The 17,313-nt window shown below is 38.9% G+C and overlaps 1 protein-coding gene across 1 annotated transcript in view; it reads left to right on the top strand.

Annotated features, from left to right (window-relative positions):
- LOC126252775 (opsin, ultraviolet-sensitive) overlaps window positions 1–16,986 on the top strand; it is an 87,966-nt gene extending 70,980 nt beyond the window's left edge. The window contains exons 6-8 of the mRNA XM_049953704.1: window positions 8,163–8,323; window positions 8,438–8,539; window positions 16,350–16,986. Coding sequence (XP_049809661.1) covers window positions 8,163–8,323; window positions 8,438–8,539; window positions 16,350–16,464 — 378 coding nt within the window. The 3' untranslated portion in view covers window positions 16,465–16,986. The remainder of the gene's footprint in view (window positions 1–8,162; window positions 8,324–8,437; window positions 8,540–16,349) is intronic.
- Window positions 16,987–17,313: the final 327 nt, after the last annotated feature.

The raw sequence follows: 17,313 nt of genomic DNA, 5'->3' as shown, positions 1-17,313 counted from the left end.
TGGAATAAGCCGATAGATATGTTGAAGAGGAAAGGAGTAGATTGGAAGAAGAGACGACTGATACAGAATATATATTTACACCAGAAAGTAAGGATAAGGATTGGAAATGAAATGTCAGAAGGAAGCAGCATTGGATGAGGTGGTAGACAAGATTGTTGCCTTTCCCCACTGTTGTTTAATGCCTACCACGAAGAGGTTATTGCGAAAGGCTTAGATGGGAAAAGAGGAATATGTAAGGGTGGAAAGAGAATAGAATGCATAAGATTTTCTGATGACATGGTATTAGTGGCAGAAAGTGAGGGGACAGTGAATAACATGCTGAAAGATCTGAATGAAGCTTGTGTGGAATATGGGATGCAAATAAACACAGCAAAAACAAAGAGTACGGTCATCAGTACAAGACGCAAACTGGCCAATATTAAAATAGGACAATCTACCATTAGCTAAGTAAGTGCATTTAAATATCTTGGAACCACAATAACTGTAAACTTGAAATGCCACCAGGAGATGAAAACTCGAATTGCCATAGTGACGGAGGCATTCAACAGAAAGGGCATACTCTTATGTGGCAAATTAGATAAAGGTCTAAGGAAAAGGCTTGGCAAGTGTTTTGCCTGGAGTGTGGCACTATATGTTGCAGGAACATGGACGCTGAGACGAGAGGATGAAAAGCATTTGAGACGTGGATGTGGAGGAGAATGGAGAGAATAAGCTGGGTGGAAAGAGTGAGTAATGAAAGAGTATTGGAAAGGGTTGGTGAGAGAAGATATCTGCTGAATGTTGTAAGAGAAAGGAAAAAGAACTGGCTGGGGCATTGAGAAGGGAGTGCTTGCTAGCAGATGCTTTGGAAGGATCGGTTTGTGGGAGAATACTGAGAAGAAGAAGACCAGACAGCCTGGAGAACTACCATGTGAAAACCTGCCTTTTGGCAGAACACTGATGATGATGATGGGACTGTTGAATCAGAATTATTAACAAGAGGTCATTATGTGTGAGCCAAATTATTAAATAAGTTATTGATACTATTGTTGTTTTTTTTTCTCATCATTGTAGCCTTCAACCCAAAGGCTAGCTTGATGCAGCTCTTCATGCTAGTTTGCCCTGAGCAAGTCACATCATCTGTGCATGAGTACCAAATACCCACATCCACTTGAACCTGCTTAGTGCAGTCAAGTCTTGGTCTCCCTCTACAATCTCACTTTCCTACATCACCATGTTAATTGTTCTCTGATGCAACAGATTGTGTCCTACACCATGAGGTCCTTTTCTCTCCAGTTTCATTTATCATCTTTTCATTAGGTATTCAATTCACCTCCACTTATCTAATCTTCAGCATTTTTCTATAACACTACATTTCAAGAGCTATTCTCTTCTAGTGTCTACTGTTTCTCATACATATCTCATTCAAGGCTGTACTCCAGGAAAGCTTTTAGTAAGGACTTCCTAACACTTAAATCTGTATTTTATCTTGATATAATTCTCTTTCTTGGAACAAAACAATCAATGGAAAGTCCAGGATAGAATAAAATCAATATGGAAAGGGTAGATTGCTACTCACTACATAGAGGAGGCACTGAGTTGCAGACAGGCATAATGCAACATTTAAGCTTTTGAGCAAAAAAGTCTTTCTTCAAAAACAGAAAAAAAACACACACATTCACGCAAGCACAAGTCTCTCTCTCTCTCTCTCTCTCTCTCTCTCTCTCTCACACACACACACACACCTGGTTACTATTTCTGGCTGCTGCCCCCCCTCCCTTCCCTAGTTGTCTTTCTTAAAACTGCTTCATTTGCTATTGGCAGTCTGCACTTAATATCCTCTTTATTTCTGCCATCATCAGCTACTTTTCTACCTAAATAGCAAAATTCATCTACTACTTTTAGTATTTCATTTCCTAATCAGATTCACTAAGCACCATCTGATTTAATTTGACTACACTCCATGTGTGTTAATGTTCACTTTACTACCCCTTGTCAAGATACTATCCATTCTGTTCAACTGATCTTCCAAATCTTTTGCTGACATTAGCGACCCATAAAGCACTTATTTCTTCTTCTTGAACTTTTAAGTTCTTCAAAATTCTTGTTTCTTCTCTCTGAGTTTTAAGTCCTTTAATGGAAGTGGCAGATGGTAATGCTCTACTTCTGAGAGACTCCTCATCTGGTCTGTCCATTGTTAATCAGTCAAAATATTCCCGTTATTATATACATAAAAAACTGCATACACTGGGAAGAAATTCCTGTCATTTTTGAAGGGTAAATAGTTTGTGAAACAAACAGCTTGTTTTGCATGCTACTGATACATTTTCCATATGCACACGGTGCACCAAATTTGTTCCTTCAACAAGGCAATGGTTGGTTTCTTCCCCATATTGTCCTCTTGTAGTTAGTGACCCATCTCTAATTACCATGATTCCAGCAGGAAAGCTAGCCTATTGGGAATGCTGTTCTCTGGCTTAGCATATGTTAGCTGCTGCTCATACACAGTTGGAAATCAGTCTGAGAACTGTCTAGTGATTTGAAGCTGCTGCAAATGGATTTTTCAGGCAGGATTCCAAGAACAAGTAGCAAATATATCTAAGGTATGTCTTTTCAATGTTATTGTCTCCTCTCCAGGAAATATGGAATCTATTACCACTCACCTTGACTGTGAATGTTGTGTCAGTGGTAGATCTATGGCTATGCACAAGACATGCAGAGACCAGGGAGAATTCACAAGATTGCAATACTGTCTCCCACTGAATCTGAACCAGTGCAACACATGTCACCCGTTGAGAAGCCTGTTGTGTTCCATGTAATAATGAAGTAAGAGCAAAAGTGTGGGTGATGGTCTGTTCATCACCAGTGGTTCAAACATATGGAAAACAGCAGAATCCCTTAGTGAAGAAGCAGCAAAAGGTAAGAAGAATCACATTGTGCATTCAGTGTGTATGCCTGTAGGCCTCATTTCAAATGTTCAAGAAGCTATGCTGGCAGCCATTGAGGAAACAGGACGATGAATTCCAGATGGATGATGCCTCTCATCTGGGCTCTGAAGTCATACTTCAATCATTCCAGAACTGGCAGACACACCTGCCTTTTTCATGTAATGTTAGCATTGTTCCCAGAACTGATCACACCCTCCTGGCTCTGAGTTGAGCAGAAGATTTGAATTACAGACTTCTAAGGGTCTGTAACAGGCTAGGCTGCCACTTCCAAGACTTGTGCCATTGGTTGGGAACTGTAGGGTCCCTCAAAACAGCTCAGGCATACACAACACATCAAAGGCTACGGCCCAGGTACTGCACACAAGGTTTTTTTCTAGATTAGACAACTCACCATCCAGTCCAGTCCAGATAGCTGTAGGAAACATGAAAATAGTAATGTAAAATCCGAAGAAATGTCCCTCCACAGATAAGACTATTTAAATCCTAGTGTTTGACTGCCAAAACATTCTCAACAAGGTAACAGCTTTAGAACTGCTCCTAAAAAGAAGCAGACTACACATATATGTTGATTAAAGCCCCAGACTAACTCCAGTGCAATTCCTAGGTACATATAAGTGTATATTGAAAATATAGGCTCATGGGAAACAGAAATTGTGTATTCGTTACAGTAGACAAGGAACTCATATCTACCAAGAGAGAAATTTAAGGTGTATGTGGAATTGCTTGGGCGAGACTCAGTAGCAATGGTATCCTCCCACCAAACACCAGACCTTCCCTCCCCACCTTCTCACATACACACTTATGTAACTGTAAACTGTAACAAAATCTTCTGAGAAAACCTAACCTCACTGGTACATACAGGGTTTGGACAAAAAAATGGAAACACTGCAAGCAGTGCATGCTTGAACATAAATGCAGATGCTAGCCAAGCCTGCAAGTTGCACTGTTGAATTTGACTACAAATGTGCCTGTGCAATGTCCTCAATACTTTGCAAGTGTTAGTCATGGTCATAACAGTTTTCTCTGTAGTTGTGAGTGCATTACGTTGGAGCTACATGAACCTGAATATGGGAAAATTGTATGTGCTCGTATGGTGGGTGCTACCATGACCAAGGCAGCCGAAGTGTTTGGTGTTTCGAGAGGAACCATATGAAAGATTTATACCACATACAGTGAAAACAGAAAAACTTCATCCACACTATCACAATGTTGATGAAAGAGTGTGTTGAGTGACTGTGATATGTGGTCACTGAAGAGGTTTTTGGCAAATAATAAGAGGATGACAGCTGCAAAAGACACTGCAGTACTAAATATCACACTCATAAACCCTGTCAGCACCATAAAAACACAGAGGGAGCTCCAGAAGCAGGCAACTGCAGTGCAAGCTGGAATTCCAAAACAACTTCAATAGTGATAAAAATGCCCGTAACAGGAATGTGGTTCCAATGCCATAAAATCTGGACTATGGAGCAACAAACAGTGTCATTTAATTGGATGATTCTTGTTTCACACTGTTTCCAACTTCTGGTTGAGTTTAGGCTCCAAGAATGAATCATGGTGGGGATTCGTTAATGATTTGGGCAGCCATATCATGGTATTCCATGTGCCTCATGGTCACTCTGTGAGTTTGTATTACTGCCAAGGATTATGTAATCATTTTGGCTGATCAGGTACATCCCAAGATAGTACATTTTCCCCAAATGGTGATGCTGTGTTCCAAGATGACAGGATCCCTGCTCACACAACTCACGTTGTCCAGAACTGGTTTTGTGAGCACAAGGATGAATTGTCAAATCTGCCCTGGCCACATTAGTCACAAAATTTCATCATTATTGAGCCTCTGTGGGTTAATTTGGACGGAAGGGTGCGTGATCATTATCCATCTCCATCTTCGTTACCTGAACATGCCACTATTTTGCAGGTAGAATGCATTTATGTATTCCAAGACAACTGGAAGCTGTTTTGAATGCCAGCAGCTTTTCTACATTATATTAGGCATGGAAACGTGTTGAGTTTGTTGTGTTTCCATATTTTGGTCCATTCCCTGTATGAGTCCCAATTATACTGTCATAATTGGAGGAGACTTTAATCATACAACTATCAATTGCAAAAACTACAGATTTTTACATAATAGGTACAAAAAGATATCCTGTAAAATAATACAGAATGCTTTCTCTTAAAACTATTTAGAGCAGATACTTTAGAAGCCCAGCCAGGTTGTAAATAGATTAGATCTCACCACAAGAAACAGACCTGACCACTTTGAGGATATCCACATTGCAACTGGTATCAGTAACCATGAGATAGTTGTAGTAAAAATGACTGCTAATGTTCCAAGAACAACTAAAACAAGTAGGGAGATTTACATACTTAGTAAAATAGATAAAGGGCAGTATCCACACATCTCTAGGCGGAACTTAAAATATTTAGCCCTGGACAGGAACATCTATAGGAACTGTGGCTGAAGTTTGCAAGAATAGTTGTCCATGCATCATATACATTTCTGCATATATGCACATCTATATATCAAATTACTACCATACCAGTATCTAATTGTGAGACCTCTCAGAAAACCCATAGAAGTTCCAGTCATATGTAATCACTAAAATTGAACAACACACCAGGATTCAATAAAATCTATTTCAGATTCTATAGAGAATGTGTGGCTGAGTTGTCCCCTCACTTAGTTATAATATATAGTAGAGCCCTTCAGTAAGAATATGTACACAGTAGTTGAAACAAAACACAGATCAAACCCATCAAAACAAGTGTAACAGAAATGATTCACAAAAGTACCATCCAATATCAGTGGCATTCATCTGTTAAAGAATCTTTGAACATTTTCTGGCCTCAAATATTTGTGAGGTACCTTGAACAGAATTATGTCCTTCATGCCAGCCAGCATGGACTCCAAGAATATTGGCCATGTGAAACTCAACTGACATCATGATAGCTATGGATCATGACAATCAGACAAGTGCAGTATTTCTTGATTACCAAAAAAGCATTTGACTCAGTATCACATCAACACTTGCTGACTAAGTAAGGTCATAGACAGAATCAAATGATTGGATTGAGGATTCATCTACATCTACATCTACATTCATACTCCGCAAGCCATCCAACGGTGTGTGGCGGAGGGCACTTTACGTGCCACTGTCATTACCTCCCTTTCCTGTTCCAGTCGCGTATGGTTCGCGGGAAGAACGACTGTCTGAAAGCCTCAGTGCGCGCTCTAATCTCTCTAATTTTACATTCGTGATCTCCTCGGGAGGTATAAGTAGGGGGAAGCAATATACTCGATACCTCATCCAGAAACGCACCCTCTCGAAACCTGGCGAGCAAGCTACACCGCGATGCAGAGCGCCTCTCTTCCAGAGTCTGCCACTTGAGTTTGCTAAACATGTCTGAAACGCTATCACGGTTACCAAATAACCCTGTGACGAAACGCGCCGCTCTTCTTTGGATCTTCTCTATCTCCTCCGTCAACCCGATCTGGTACGGATCCCACACTGATGAGCAATACTCAAGTATAGGTCGAACGAGTGTTTTGTAAGCCACCTCCTTTGTTGATGGACTACATTTTCTAAGCACTCTCCCAATGAATCTCAACCTGGCACCCGCCTTACCAACAATTAATTTTATATGATCATTCCACTTCAAATCGTTCCGCACGCATACTCCCAGATTTCTTGGTAGGAAAGACATAGCACATTATCTTGGCTGGAGAGTCATTGACAAGATCTGGAAGTGACTTCAGACATGCCCCAGAGAAGGGTGTTGCAACCCTTGCTGTCAATTTTGTATACTGATGACCTGGCAGACAATGTTAATAATAATCTAATACTTTTAGCAGATGATACAGTTATCTATAATGAAGTGATATCTGAAAAAAAGCTATTCAGATATCAAAAAGGTTTCAAATTGATGCAAAGTCTGGGAACTTCTTTTAAATGTTCACAAATGTAATATTGTGCACTTCACAAAATGCAGAAATGAAAAACCCTATGACAAGAAAATCAACGAGTCTCAATTGGAATCAATAAATTCAAACAAATTGTATATTGAGCAAGCAGTGAAGGAAACAAAAGAAAAATTCGGAGTAGGTATTAAAATCCATGGAGAAGAAATAAAAACTTTGAGGTTCGCCGATGACATTGTAATTCTGTCAGAGACAGCAAAGGACTTGGAAGAGCAGTTGAACGGAATGGATAGTGTCTTGAAAGGAGGATATAAGATGAACATCAACAAAAGCAAAACGAGGATAATGGAATGTACTCGAATTGAGTCAGGTGATGCTGAGGGAATTAGATTAGGAAATGAGACACTTAAAGTAGTAAAGGAGTTTTGATATTTGGGGAGTAAAATAACTGATGATGGTCGAAGTAGAGAAGATATAAAATGTAGACTGGCAATGGTAAGGATGGCGTTTCTGAAGAAGAGAAATTTGTTTTCTGAAGAAGAGAAATTTGTTAACATCGAGTATAGATTTAAGTGTCAGGAAGTCATTTATGAAAGTATTTATATGGAGTGTAGCCATGTATGGAAGTGAAACATGGACGATAAATAGTTTGGACAAGAAGAGAATAGAAGCTTTTCAAATGTGGTGCTACAGAAGAATGCTGAAGATTAGATGGGTAGATCACATAACTAATGAGGAAGTATTGAATAGGATTGGGGAGAAGAGAAGGTTGTGCCACAACTTGACTAGAAGAAGGGATTGGTTGGTAGGACATATTCTGAGGCATCAAGGGATCACCAATTTAGTATTGGATGGCAGTGTGGAGGGTAAAAATTGTAGAGGGAGACCAAGAGATGAATACACTAAGCAGATTCAGAAGGGTGTAGGTTGCGGTAGGTACTGGGAGATGAAGAGGCTTGTATGGGATAGAGTAGCATGGAGAGTTGCATCAAACCAGTCTCAGGACTGAAGACCACAACAACAACAACAATTAAATTAAATGATCATGGGGGCTTAATTGTGGATAAAGCAGGTGGGAAACTTTGTTTTATTGGCAGGATACTAGGAAATTTGCTTTCCAAACACTCATGTGATTCATCCTAGAATCCTCCTGCAGTGTATGAAACTGTTCCCTCCTGTCCTTTATAGGTACAGTGCAACCTTGAGAACATAGTAGTAGTAGTAGTGGTAGTATATTTACAAAAGCAAAGTAACAAGAGATTCACAAATAACACAACTTCCAAATATTTACTGCACTTGAAATAATTTCACAGGCTAAGAAGATGAATGTAGAATCTCTACGCAGCAACACAGCACAGAATCAGACATCTGCTGAAATAAGGATAGCCAAAGCTGCTATTGGAATATGCTTCCTCTTTGTTGCTTCATGGACTCCATATGCTGTAATGGCCCTTATTGGTGCCTTTGGAAATAAGTAAGTACATTTAAATTACAAACAACAATGATGCACACTACTATTGTGATTAAAAGCTTGATCTAAGGCAAACCTGAACTGCAGAAGGTAAACACATACGATCCATTTTTACAGAGCACTGCTGACTCCAGGAGTTACAATGATTCCAGCTTGTACATGTAAAGCAGTAGCCTGTCTGGATCCTTACGTGTATGCCATCAGCCATCCACGATACAGGTAAATACAGTTTGAAACTGATCTCAATGTATTTTATTCATAATTCAGTGATCCTAAAAATCAGCACATGTGTACAATTGTCTTTGTTTGGCAACAGAAGATGGTAGATGGGTAAATCCTTTGAGTTATGGTACCAACCAACTTATTTTATGGAAGTTTTATTTACACTTCCAGTTTACTGGTGATGTATCAAAAATTCTTCTGTCAACGCGTTGTGCAACACAGCTAGCTCTTTATTCACACGAAGTAATGGCCGCTATCGACAGGGGATCTCAAGCTGATTCCATATTTCTAGATTTCTGGAAAGCGTTTGACACCATTCCTCACAAGTGACTTCTAATCAAGATGCAGGCCTATGGGGTATTGTCTCAGTTGTGCTACTGGATTTGTGATTTCCTGTCAGGAAGGTCGCAGTTCGTAGTAATAGACGGCAAATCATCGAGTAAAACTGAAGTGATATCAGGTGTTCCCCAGGGAAGCGTCCTGGGACCTCTGCTGTTCCTGATCTATATAAATGACCTGGGTGACAATCTGAGCAGTTCTCTTAGGTTGTTCGCAGATGATGCTGTAATTTACCGTCTAGTAAGATCATCCGAAGACCGGTATCAGTTGCAAAGCGATTTAGAAAAGATTGCTGTATGGTGTGGCAGGTGGCAGTTGACGCTAAATAACGAAAAGTGTGAGGTGATCCACATGAGTTCCAAAAGAAATCCGTTGGAATTCGATTACTCGATAAATAGTACAATTCTCAAGGCTGTCAATTCAACTAAGTACCCGGGTGTTAAAATTACGAACAACTTCAGTTGGAAAAACCACATAGATAATATTGTGGTGAAGGTGAGCCAAAGATTGTGTTTCATTGACAGGACACTTAGAAGATGCAACAAGTCCACTAAAGAGACAGCTTACACTACACTCGTATGTCCTCTGTTAGAATATTGCTGCACGGTGTGGGATCCTTACCAGTTGGGATTGACGGAGGACATCGAAAGGGTGCAAAAAAGGGCAGCTTGTTTTGTATTATCACATAATAGGGGAGAGAGTGTGGTAGATATGATACGCGAGTTGGGATGGAAGTCATTAAAGCAAAGACGTTTTTCGTCGCGACGAGATCTATTTACGAAATTTCAGTCACCAACTTTCTCTTCCGAATGCAAAAATATTTTGTTGAGCCCAACCTGCATAGGTAGGAATGATCATCAAAATAAAATAAGAGAAATGAGAGCTCGAACAGAAAGGTTTAGGTGTTCGTTTTTCCTGCGCGCTGTTCGGGAGTGGAATGGTAGGGTGATAGTATGATTGTGGTTCGATGAACCCTCTGCCAAGCACTTAAATGTGAATTGCAGAGTAATCATGTAGGTGTAGATGTAGATTTTATGTAAGTATTGTTTACACTTCCAGTTTACTGGTGATGTATCAAAAATTCTTCTATCAAGTAGGAGTTCTGAAGCAGAAAGAGATTAGGTTCACTGGCAGTATCACTGTAGATAGTGTGGTCCCATTGCTGGTATTTCTCTGAGCTTATCCTCCTTGTTTTGCGCTACTCAAAGAATACCCACAATTCATGTTGAAATGATTATGACAATGAAAATTTTGACAAATCATTTGACACTGGAATCCTAACCAAAAAATTTTTCAACAAATTTAGCTTTCTTTAACTGGTTGCATCTTCTGTTGGTTAGACTGTTATCTGCAGTTGCATATTTTGAGAGTATTCAACATAGCAGCTCATAAACATGTGACCTGTCTGGTATGGTCTGTCTGGTCTGGTTCTCAAGGCATACTGCAAACATCTAGTGTACAGAGGTGTCGACAATCTTTTACAAGGTATAGCACATCCCTAAAAAGAAATACAGGCTGAAAAATTGGCATTTTATTTTTAGTACGAGTTCAATCTTGTTAGATATTTTTCTTCAAGAAAATCACTATTTCCTGCAAATGTCATATGTCTGCAACATGTTTGCCAGCCACATCAGTGCAAAGCTACTTAAACTGTATTGTTAATCCTTAATGTAGTTTACAGGCATATCAGGCCTTTCCGAGGATGTTCTTTGCTGAAGCAACCTCGGCCTTGGTCTTATGTACTATTGTGTTCAGTGCATTTAACTTGTGAACTATAAGATGCAGCTACAACACTTTAGATAATCATTGTATGTGATAGTTTTTGGTAAATTGAGTGATTTTTTTAAAATCATGCCAACAGAGTCTGTTTATGCACTCCTCAGGTGTACTCCTGGACTGAACAGTGAAATTTTGACTTTTGACTGTGCAGAATTTACTAATCTGAACAGATTCAATTGGGGCAATGCGGCTGCACAGGTGTCTGTGTGTAGGAGTGGGGGGTGGGGTGGGGGGGGTGGAGGGTGGAGGCGGGGGCGAAGAGTGTGTGGCATGCGCAGATGCACATACGTTTCACACTCTGGTTTGTTATTCATCCAAATGCTAACAAAGTTTTTAATGCTTTTGGTGTACCTATTGAAGACTCAGTGTATCAACTATTTGGCGAACTGTCTCCTTTACTCCTAAATTATTTACAGTCTGCCAGAACTTTCCTTACCACTTTAATTTTCATATATAAATACAAGATAAATGAGAAGTCTATGGAAAACTTGCACATTTTTAATAACAATGAAGCACATTATCATGTCTAAGTATAGTCAAGTCCATAGAAAAAGTAGCCACAAAGCGGCAAGAAATATCAGATTATGTGCAAGTCTCAATTAATCAAATTTTTTTGCATGCAGTTTCAAGAGAAGTCTATGTACATGTGCAGTTTCAAGAGAAGTCTATGAACCACTTGAAAATTTAAGAAAAATTTCTAACTCCAATGGATATGAATGTGTAAAAAAAATTGTAACTCCATAATTCAAGAAAGACAACTGTAATTATTCTTTCTAAACAAGATAGTTGTCCAGCTTCATACCAACAAGACACATTATGGTATCTTAACTTAAAATTGCTGCAAAGGCATTTACGATGCATAAAGCAAGAAGACAGCTCATTAACCCTTTCAGACCCACATTAAATTTTACTTTCTCTTAGTTGCAGCAAAAATATTTTTCACAGTGGAAACCTCATGTACACATATGAGAATTTTCAATCTTTTTATCATGTACAAGTGTTGCCAGCTGTTGGGTTTCACCATAAAAATATCAACAAATGAATGTAGCAGTGCGCAGCAGCTTTTCACTGACACAATACACATAAGTGGTTGGTTAGATGCATTCCGCTGTATAAATAAACATTATTATTGTTGTGATTCTTGAGTTTCTCCCGGCGTATTTGATAATCAAAATATCCACGGGTGTACTGCCGGTCTACAGTGTCCAACGGGCACAATATTTCGGCGATCATACATGTCGCCATCATCAGGTGAACTGACGGACTGAGCTCCTGTGAACGTGCCGGCACGGAGATCCGTACACTATGGCTGCTCAGGTGGAACTGGGTTCGGTCGCGGCGGCGGCAGATTTAAATACCCTCCGCCCGCGGCGCGCTCACTCCGCCGTCCGCGCCCCGCGCCACGGTCGCGTGGTGGAACAGATTGCGACGGCGTCTGAGATGACGTCGGTGTGATGGCTCCGTCCGCCGTGGTCGTCACAACTATACATTTGCTCGATTTACTCTTGATTAACCCAATCGCTGGTTCCCAAGCCTTGCTAAGATTATAGCCACAGTCACGATTTATGAGGTCGTCATTGGGTACTCAGAGCGGCAGATTCAACGTGCTCTCCGCCCAACCACTACAGCACAACCTGTGGATATGGATGAAATCACGAGGGAGGAGGTAGGCACTGCGTTTATCCCATATACAGGCGCACTCTCGGGAAAGATCGCCCGCATTTTGAAGAAACACCGGGTCGGAACGGTGTTTTGTCCTCCGAATAAAACTCGTGCACTGGTGGGGAGCGCCAAAGATGACCTCGGTTTGAGGAAGGCCGGCGTGTACCAGATTCCGTGTCAATGTGGCAAGTCGTATATTGGTCAGACGATGCGTACCGTCGAGGATCGATGCCGTGAACACCAAAGGCACACTCGACTGATGTATCCGAGCAAGTCGGCGGTCGCTGAACATTGTTTGTCGGAAAATCACGCTATGGAGTATGAACGCACGAGGATTCTGGTACAGACGTCGAGATACTGGGACAGCGTTGTTAGAGAGGCCATCGAAATTCGCACCAATGACGACCTCATAAATCGTGACTGTGGCTATAATCTTAGCAAGGCTTGGGAACCAGCGATTGGGTTAATCAAGAGTAAATCGAGCAAATGTATAGTTGTGACGACCACGGCGGACGGAGCCATCACACCGACGTCATCTCAGACGCCGTCGCAATCTGTTCCACCGCGCGACCGTGGCGCGGGGCGCGGACGGCGGAGTGAGCGCGCCGCGGGCGGAGGGTATTTAAATCCGCCGCCGCCGCGACCGAACCCAGTTCCACCTGAGCAGCCATAGTGTACGGATCTCCGTGCCGGCACGTTCACAGGAGCTCAGTCCGTCAGTTCACCTGATGATGGCGACATGTATGATCGCCGAAATATTGTGCCCGTTGGACACTGTAGACCAGCAGTACACCCGTGGATATTTTGATTATTATTATTGTTATTTTGCGTGGTAATTATTGAATGATCAGTTTATTTATTACAAAAGCTAATATTCCAACATTAGCAATTTTAGTCAATAAAAAGAAAACAAAGTATATTTTGAAAATGGGTACATATTTTTGTATAAATCTTGTATCTAAAATCATTATAAAACCATCAAAGAGCATTATGGCATAAAGAAAAATTTTCCTTCCTCCAGAAAAAATTAAGGACTGAAAGGGTTTACATATTGTTCAGCAAAATTTATAAATTGAAACCTGTTGTTTTAATGTAGTTTCAAATAAAGTGATTATGGTTTGAAGCAATTCATACAACAATCATTAAAAAAAGAGCATCCATAACAAGCTTGCATAGATATGTTGGCAAATACACATACAAAACAGTAGAGGCATAGTTTCTCATTTACAACTCCTCCACTAAAATAAATGTCTGTATAATCCTCATACTTTCAGTCAAACATCCTAAATCATTCTATGATGTTGTATACTTAATAGCTACATATACCCCTTGATACATTCTTCCTAAACAGTTCTAATAACAGAATCATTTTCTCGGTTACTAGTGTAAATTTCCTTTTTTTTTTTTTTTAATTGACTAGTAGGAATGCAATAATAACATGAAAGTGATCTGTGTCTAAATCATATTATTTAACAGTTACACTAAATAAATATCAGTGTAAATAGTTGTGGATTACTGGGGAATGTCTCTCCATTTCGAAACCTTTGTGAGCAACCTGTAGATAATATATGTGCTTTGTATCTAGTAATGTGAACTTGTATGTTCTTTTTAATTTTGAAAGCCCTCTTCATGCCAATTCGCTTTTTATCTGAGAACAAAACTGCTGTTTCCATTGTGTAACTATAGTTCTTTTTGAATTATCTGAAAGCATTCATGTGAATCTTTGCTTTCTAAGGCTTCTGATGATTATGGATGTCTGTCCTATGCATTTTTAGAGTAATAGGAGGCACAATCATCCATCCTTATTGAGTTTGGAAATCTTTATGATCTAAGTGTTTGAATTCTCAGTGAAGATACAGTATTTTAGTCTTGGATGAATTTTATTCTTCTGAGTTGTTTTGATCAAATTACATGTCTCTTGAGTCAGCTCTACTCTCAGAATTTACAGGTTCAGATTCAACTGTTTCTGAGCTATCGTCCTTAATTTCACAACTTTCTCTGCCTGTCTCTCTTAACAAGATGCGATGTCATAGAGACTGCTTCACCCTAATATTTGTTAGGTAATCATGTATCAAGTAAAAAGGGTCTGGATTTTCTACTGTAATTCTGTTGAGCCTTACTGCCACTCCATTTTGTTCTAATGTGTAAGTTAACATCATTTGATTTTTTATGCCTTCATTGTTTAAGAAGTGTACTAGATTCCAGTTCATATATTTTTTTCATTGTCAGGGTGCAAAATGCAAACTTTTCTACTAGTTTGTTTTCCATGTATCTTCTTAACCCTCTGATAATTCCCAGTACTTTGTTTTTAACATGAGTGTGAACAGAGTCACTTTATTCAAACAATCATCTGCTAACATCAGACAATATTTAGCATGTTCATTTCAGAATGTATTAATTCAAGTATACCTTTCATTCTCAACCTGGAATGTTGGTAAGGTAATCTTGTCTGTTTATCTTGCAATCATGTAACACATGGAGAACCAACAGTTCTCATATATTCAATGTCAGTGGCCATATTTTTCTGTAAAGCTACTACTTTGTCATGGTTTAAGCTCTGTAATTTTCTAAACTACCAGTTAGCATCATTTTAAACTGATCCCAGTTTGTCCTCACAACAGGTGGGTCACTCTTAACATGGAGTGACCTGCTGCTCCTACCCAGCCTTCATTAATCAATCCCTCTTCCTACCTATTAAAGAAACACAAAAGTTACAGAGGTTTGAAATAATTTTTCTACTTTTAACAAAATGAATTAGGATAGATTACTACTCACCACATAGAAGGGGAGTTGAACAGTGGATAGGCACATTTAAAAGTAGTCTGTTAGATTTTTTAGATTCATGGTCGATGTCATCTCTAGGTGCATTTCCCTCTGCAGAACTTGAAATTTTGTCCCCAGAAGATAAGTATTGGCCAGCCATTCTGTCTCCTTGTAATTTAACTTTTAACTGATTATCTAGTTTGTCTGACTTGGAAGCAGTGACGAACATCTCATACAAGCATCCCTTGCTGGTGACTTGCCACTTACCTTGCTTTTGCTAAGGTTTTTTTTCCTCGCTGTGATTATAATTATAGAAAGACCTCAGTGCCTTGGGTATATCACATGTGTTATTGAAATTCAAGAGCTGACTGTTATTCAGTGTCTGATAAGCACATTTCAGTCATCATTTTCCGTAATAACTTAACATTCATAGAGTCTCTGGTTGTTGGTATACTGGAGTCCTCTAGGCTTACTATCATTGATTTGCATCCATCAGATAGTGCTTTCATCAAAATAAATTCTACCTATTAACTTTTCCTTTTAAAATTCAGTGTTTAACTAAATATTGTATTTACTTCAGCACTACATACTTTCAACTGATCCATTATTTTGCCTGATATGTATTTCCATTACTTTTTGTGTTGATGATATGTTTTCAAGGCAAACTTCCATATATTTCAGTTCTCTGTCTCTTTTAATTTTTCTGTCATGTGTTTTTAGTTTGTGCTAAAAGATGTTCTGATGTTGTATCTTGCAATACAGATACAAATATTTTTATTGCTCCAAAATGGAATATTTATAGTTTTTTCATAATTTTTTTACTTACTGCATCTTCTGGGCCCATAGCCTTTTGATTTAATGGTGGTTTCACCTTAAGTGTTCAATGTTTGAAGTAATTACGCAACATCTATTAAACACTGAATATCTATAACAAGCCACAATGGATACATTGACAGAGACTCGTACAAATTAGTGGAAGCATGAATTCTCATTCACAAGATTGTTTTTTCGTGCTGATTTGCAAAGGACACTATGTTCCTCCACTTTTAACTATATTTCCAGATTTTTTGTAACTTGATCGTCAGTGTTCTTATCCTAATATACATTCGTCATGTATCTATGCAACAGTTTGGCAGAATTTTTTATCTGTTCTATATTTAATTTGTTATGCTTTTGAAAATGTTCACGGATTTCCTTTTTACTGGTTTCATAAACAAAACCATAAACAACTGTCAACTACAGCTGTATTTTTCCATCATTCCAGGGTTGAATTGCAAAAGCGATTACCTTGGCTCTGTATTAAAGAAAATCAACAATCCAGTGACACAACTTCAACTGTCACAGCAACATCAACTGGTGCAACTACCACACCAAGTTAAGAATATTCTGATATGTTACCACGGATGACGACTTCTGCAATGTCTACGGTACTGGCAGTTTTTGAATGGAATGTGTGAGACCTGTAGATATATCCATTTTTGTTCTTGGATGTTGTGAGATATTGCAATTTTTGGTACACTATAGTGTCATGTGATCAATAAAAACTGTGTAAGAGAAATGCACTTAATTCTGAGTTCTACAAAACTGAAAATCACCATTCGTCTGTGCATGCTTTTCATTTATAAATGGTTAAGTGTAAGAATTGTCTCTCTGTTAATATCTCTCAACGTGCTCTGAATAATGTTTTTTTTTTAAGTGTGTCAGACAGTTTCTCAGTCTTTAATTCTGTGAAGTTAAAGAGAATCGGAGAAGCACTGTTAAAATTTATCTAATAAAGGTTCTGAGTTGTATAGAAAATTTTTGTGAAATAGTGTGTGAAATGCTCAGTGGTCTATTTTTTTCAATCGGTTTGTGATTCCATTTTCTTTTATTTGCAGCAGCAATAAACCACAATTACTGTATGTTTTTGTTTTTATTGATTTCAAATATGATTTTCCTTTCATAAACATTTGGCCAAATTGTGTACCTTTGGCCCTTCTTGAGAAAGTGAAAAAACATCCACTTTCATTGATTGTATTCAAAGATACTATTTAACAGAAAAATTAATGCTAGACATCAGTTTTAAGGGCTGTAGACACTGTACAAAACAGAAATTTAAGTTTTGGCTGAAATTAACCAAGACAAAAATAAATAACTGTTATTCACTTTCCACATCATTTACAAGAATTTTGAAGGCCATCAAAAGCCAACATTGGTCTGAATTTTTCTGTGTATCAGAGACAGAATAA

The sequence above is a fragment of the Schistocerca nitens genome, chromosome 4, assembly GCF_023898315.1.
Source record: "Schistocerca nitens isolate TAMUIC-IGC-003100 chromosome 4, iqSchNite1.1, whole genome shotgun sequence".
NCBI lineage: Eukaryota > Metazoa > Arthropoda > Insecta > Orthoptera > Acrididae > Schistocerca > Schistocerca nitens.
The sequence above is the reverse complement of the archived record's forward strand: the minus strand, read 5'-3'. Positions and strand labels throughout refer to the sequence as shown.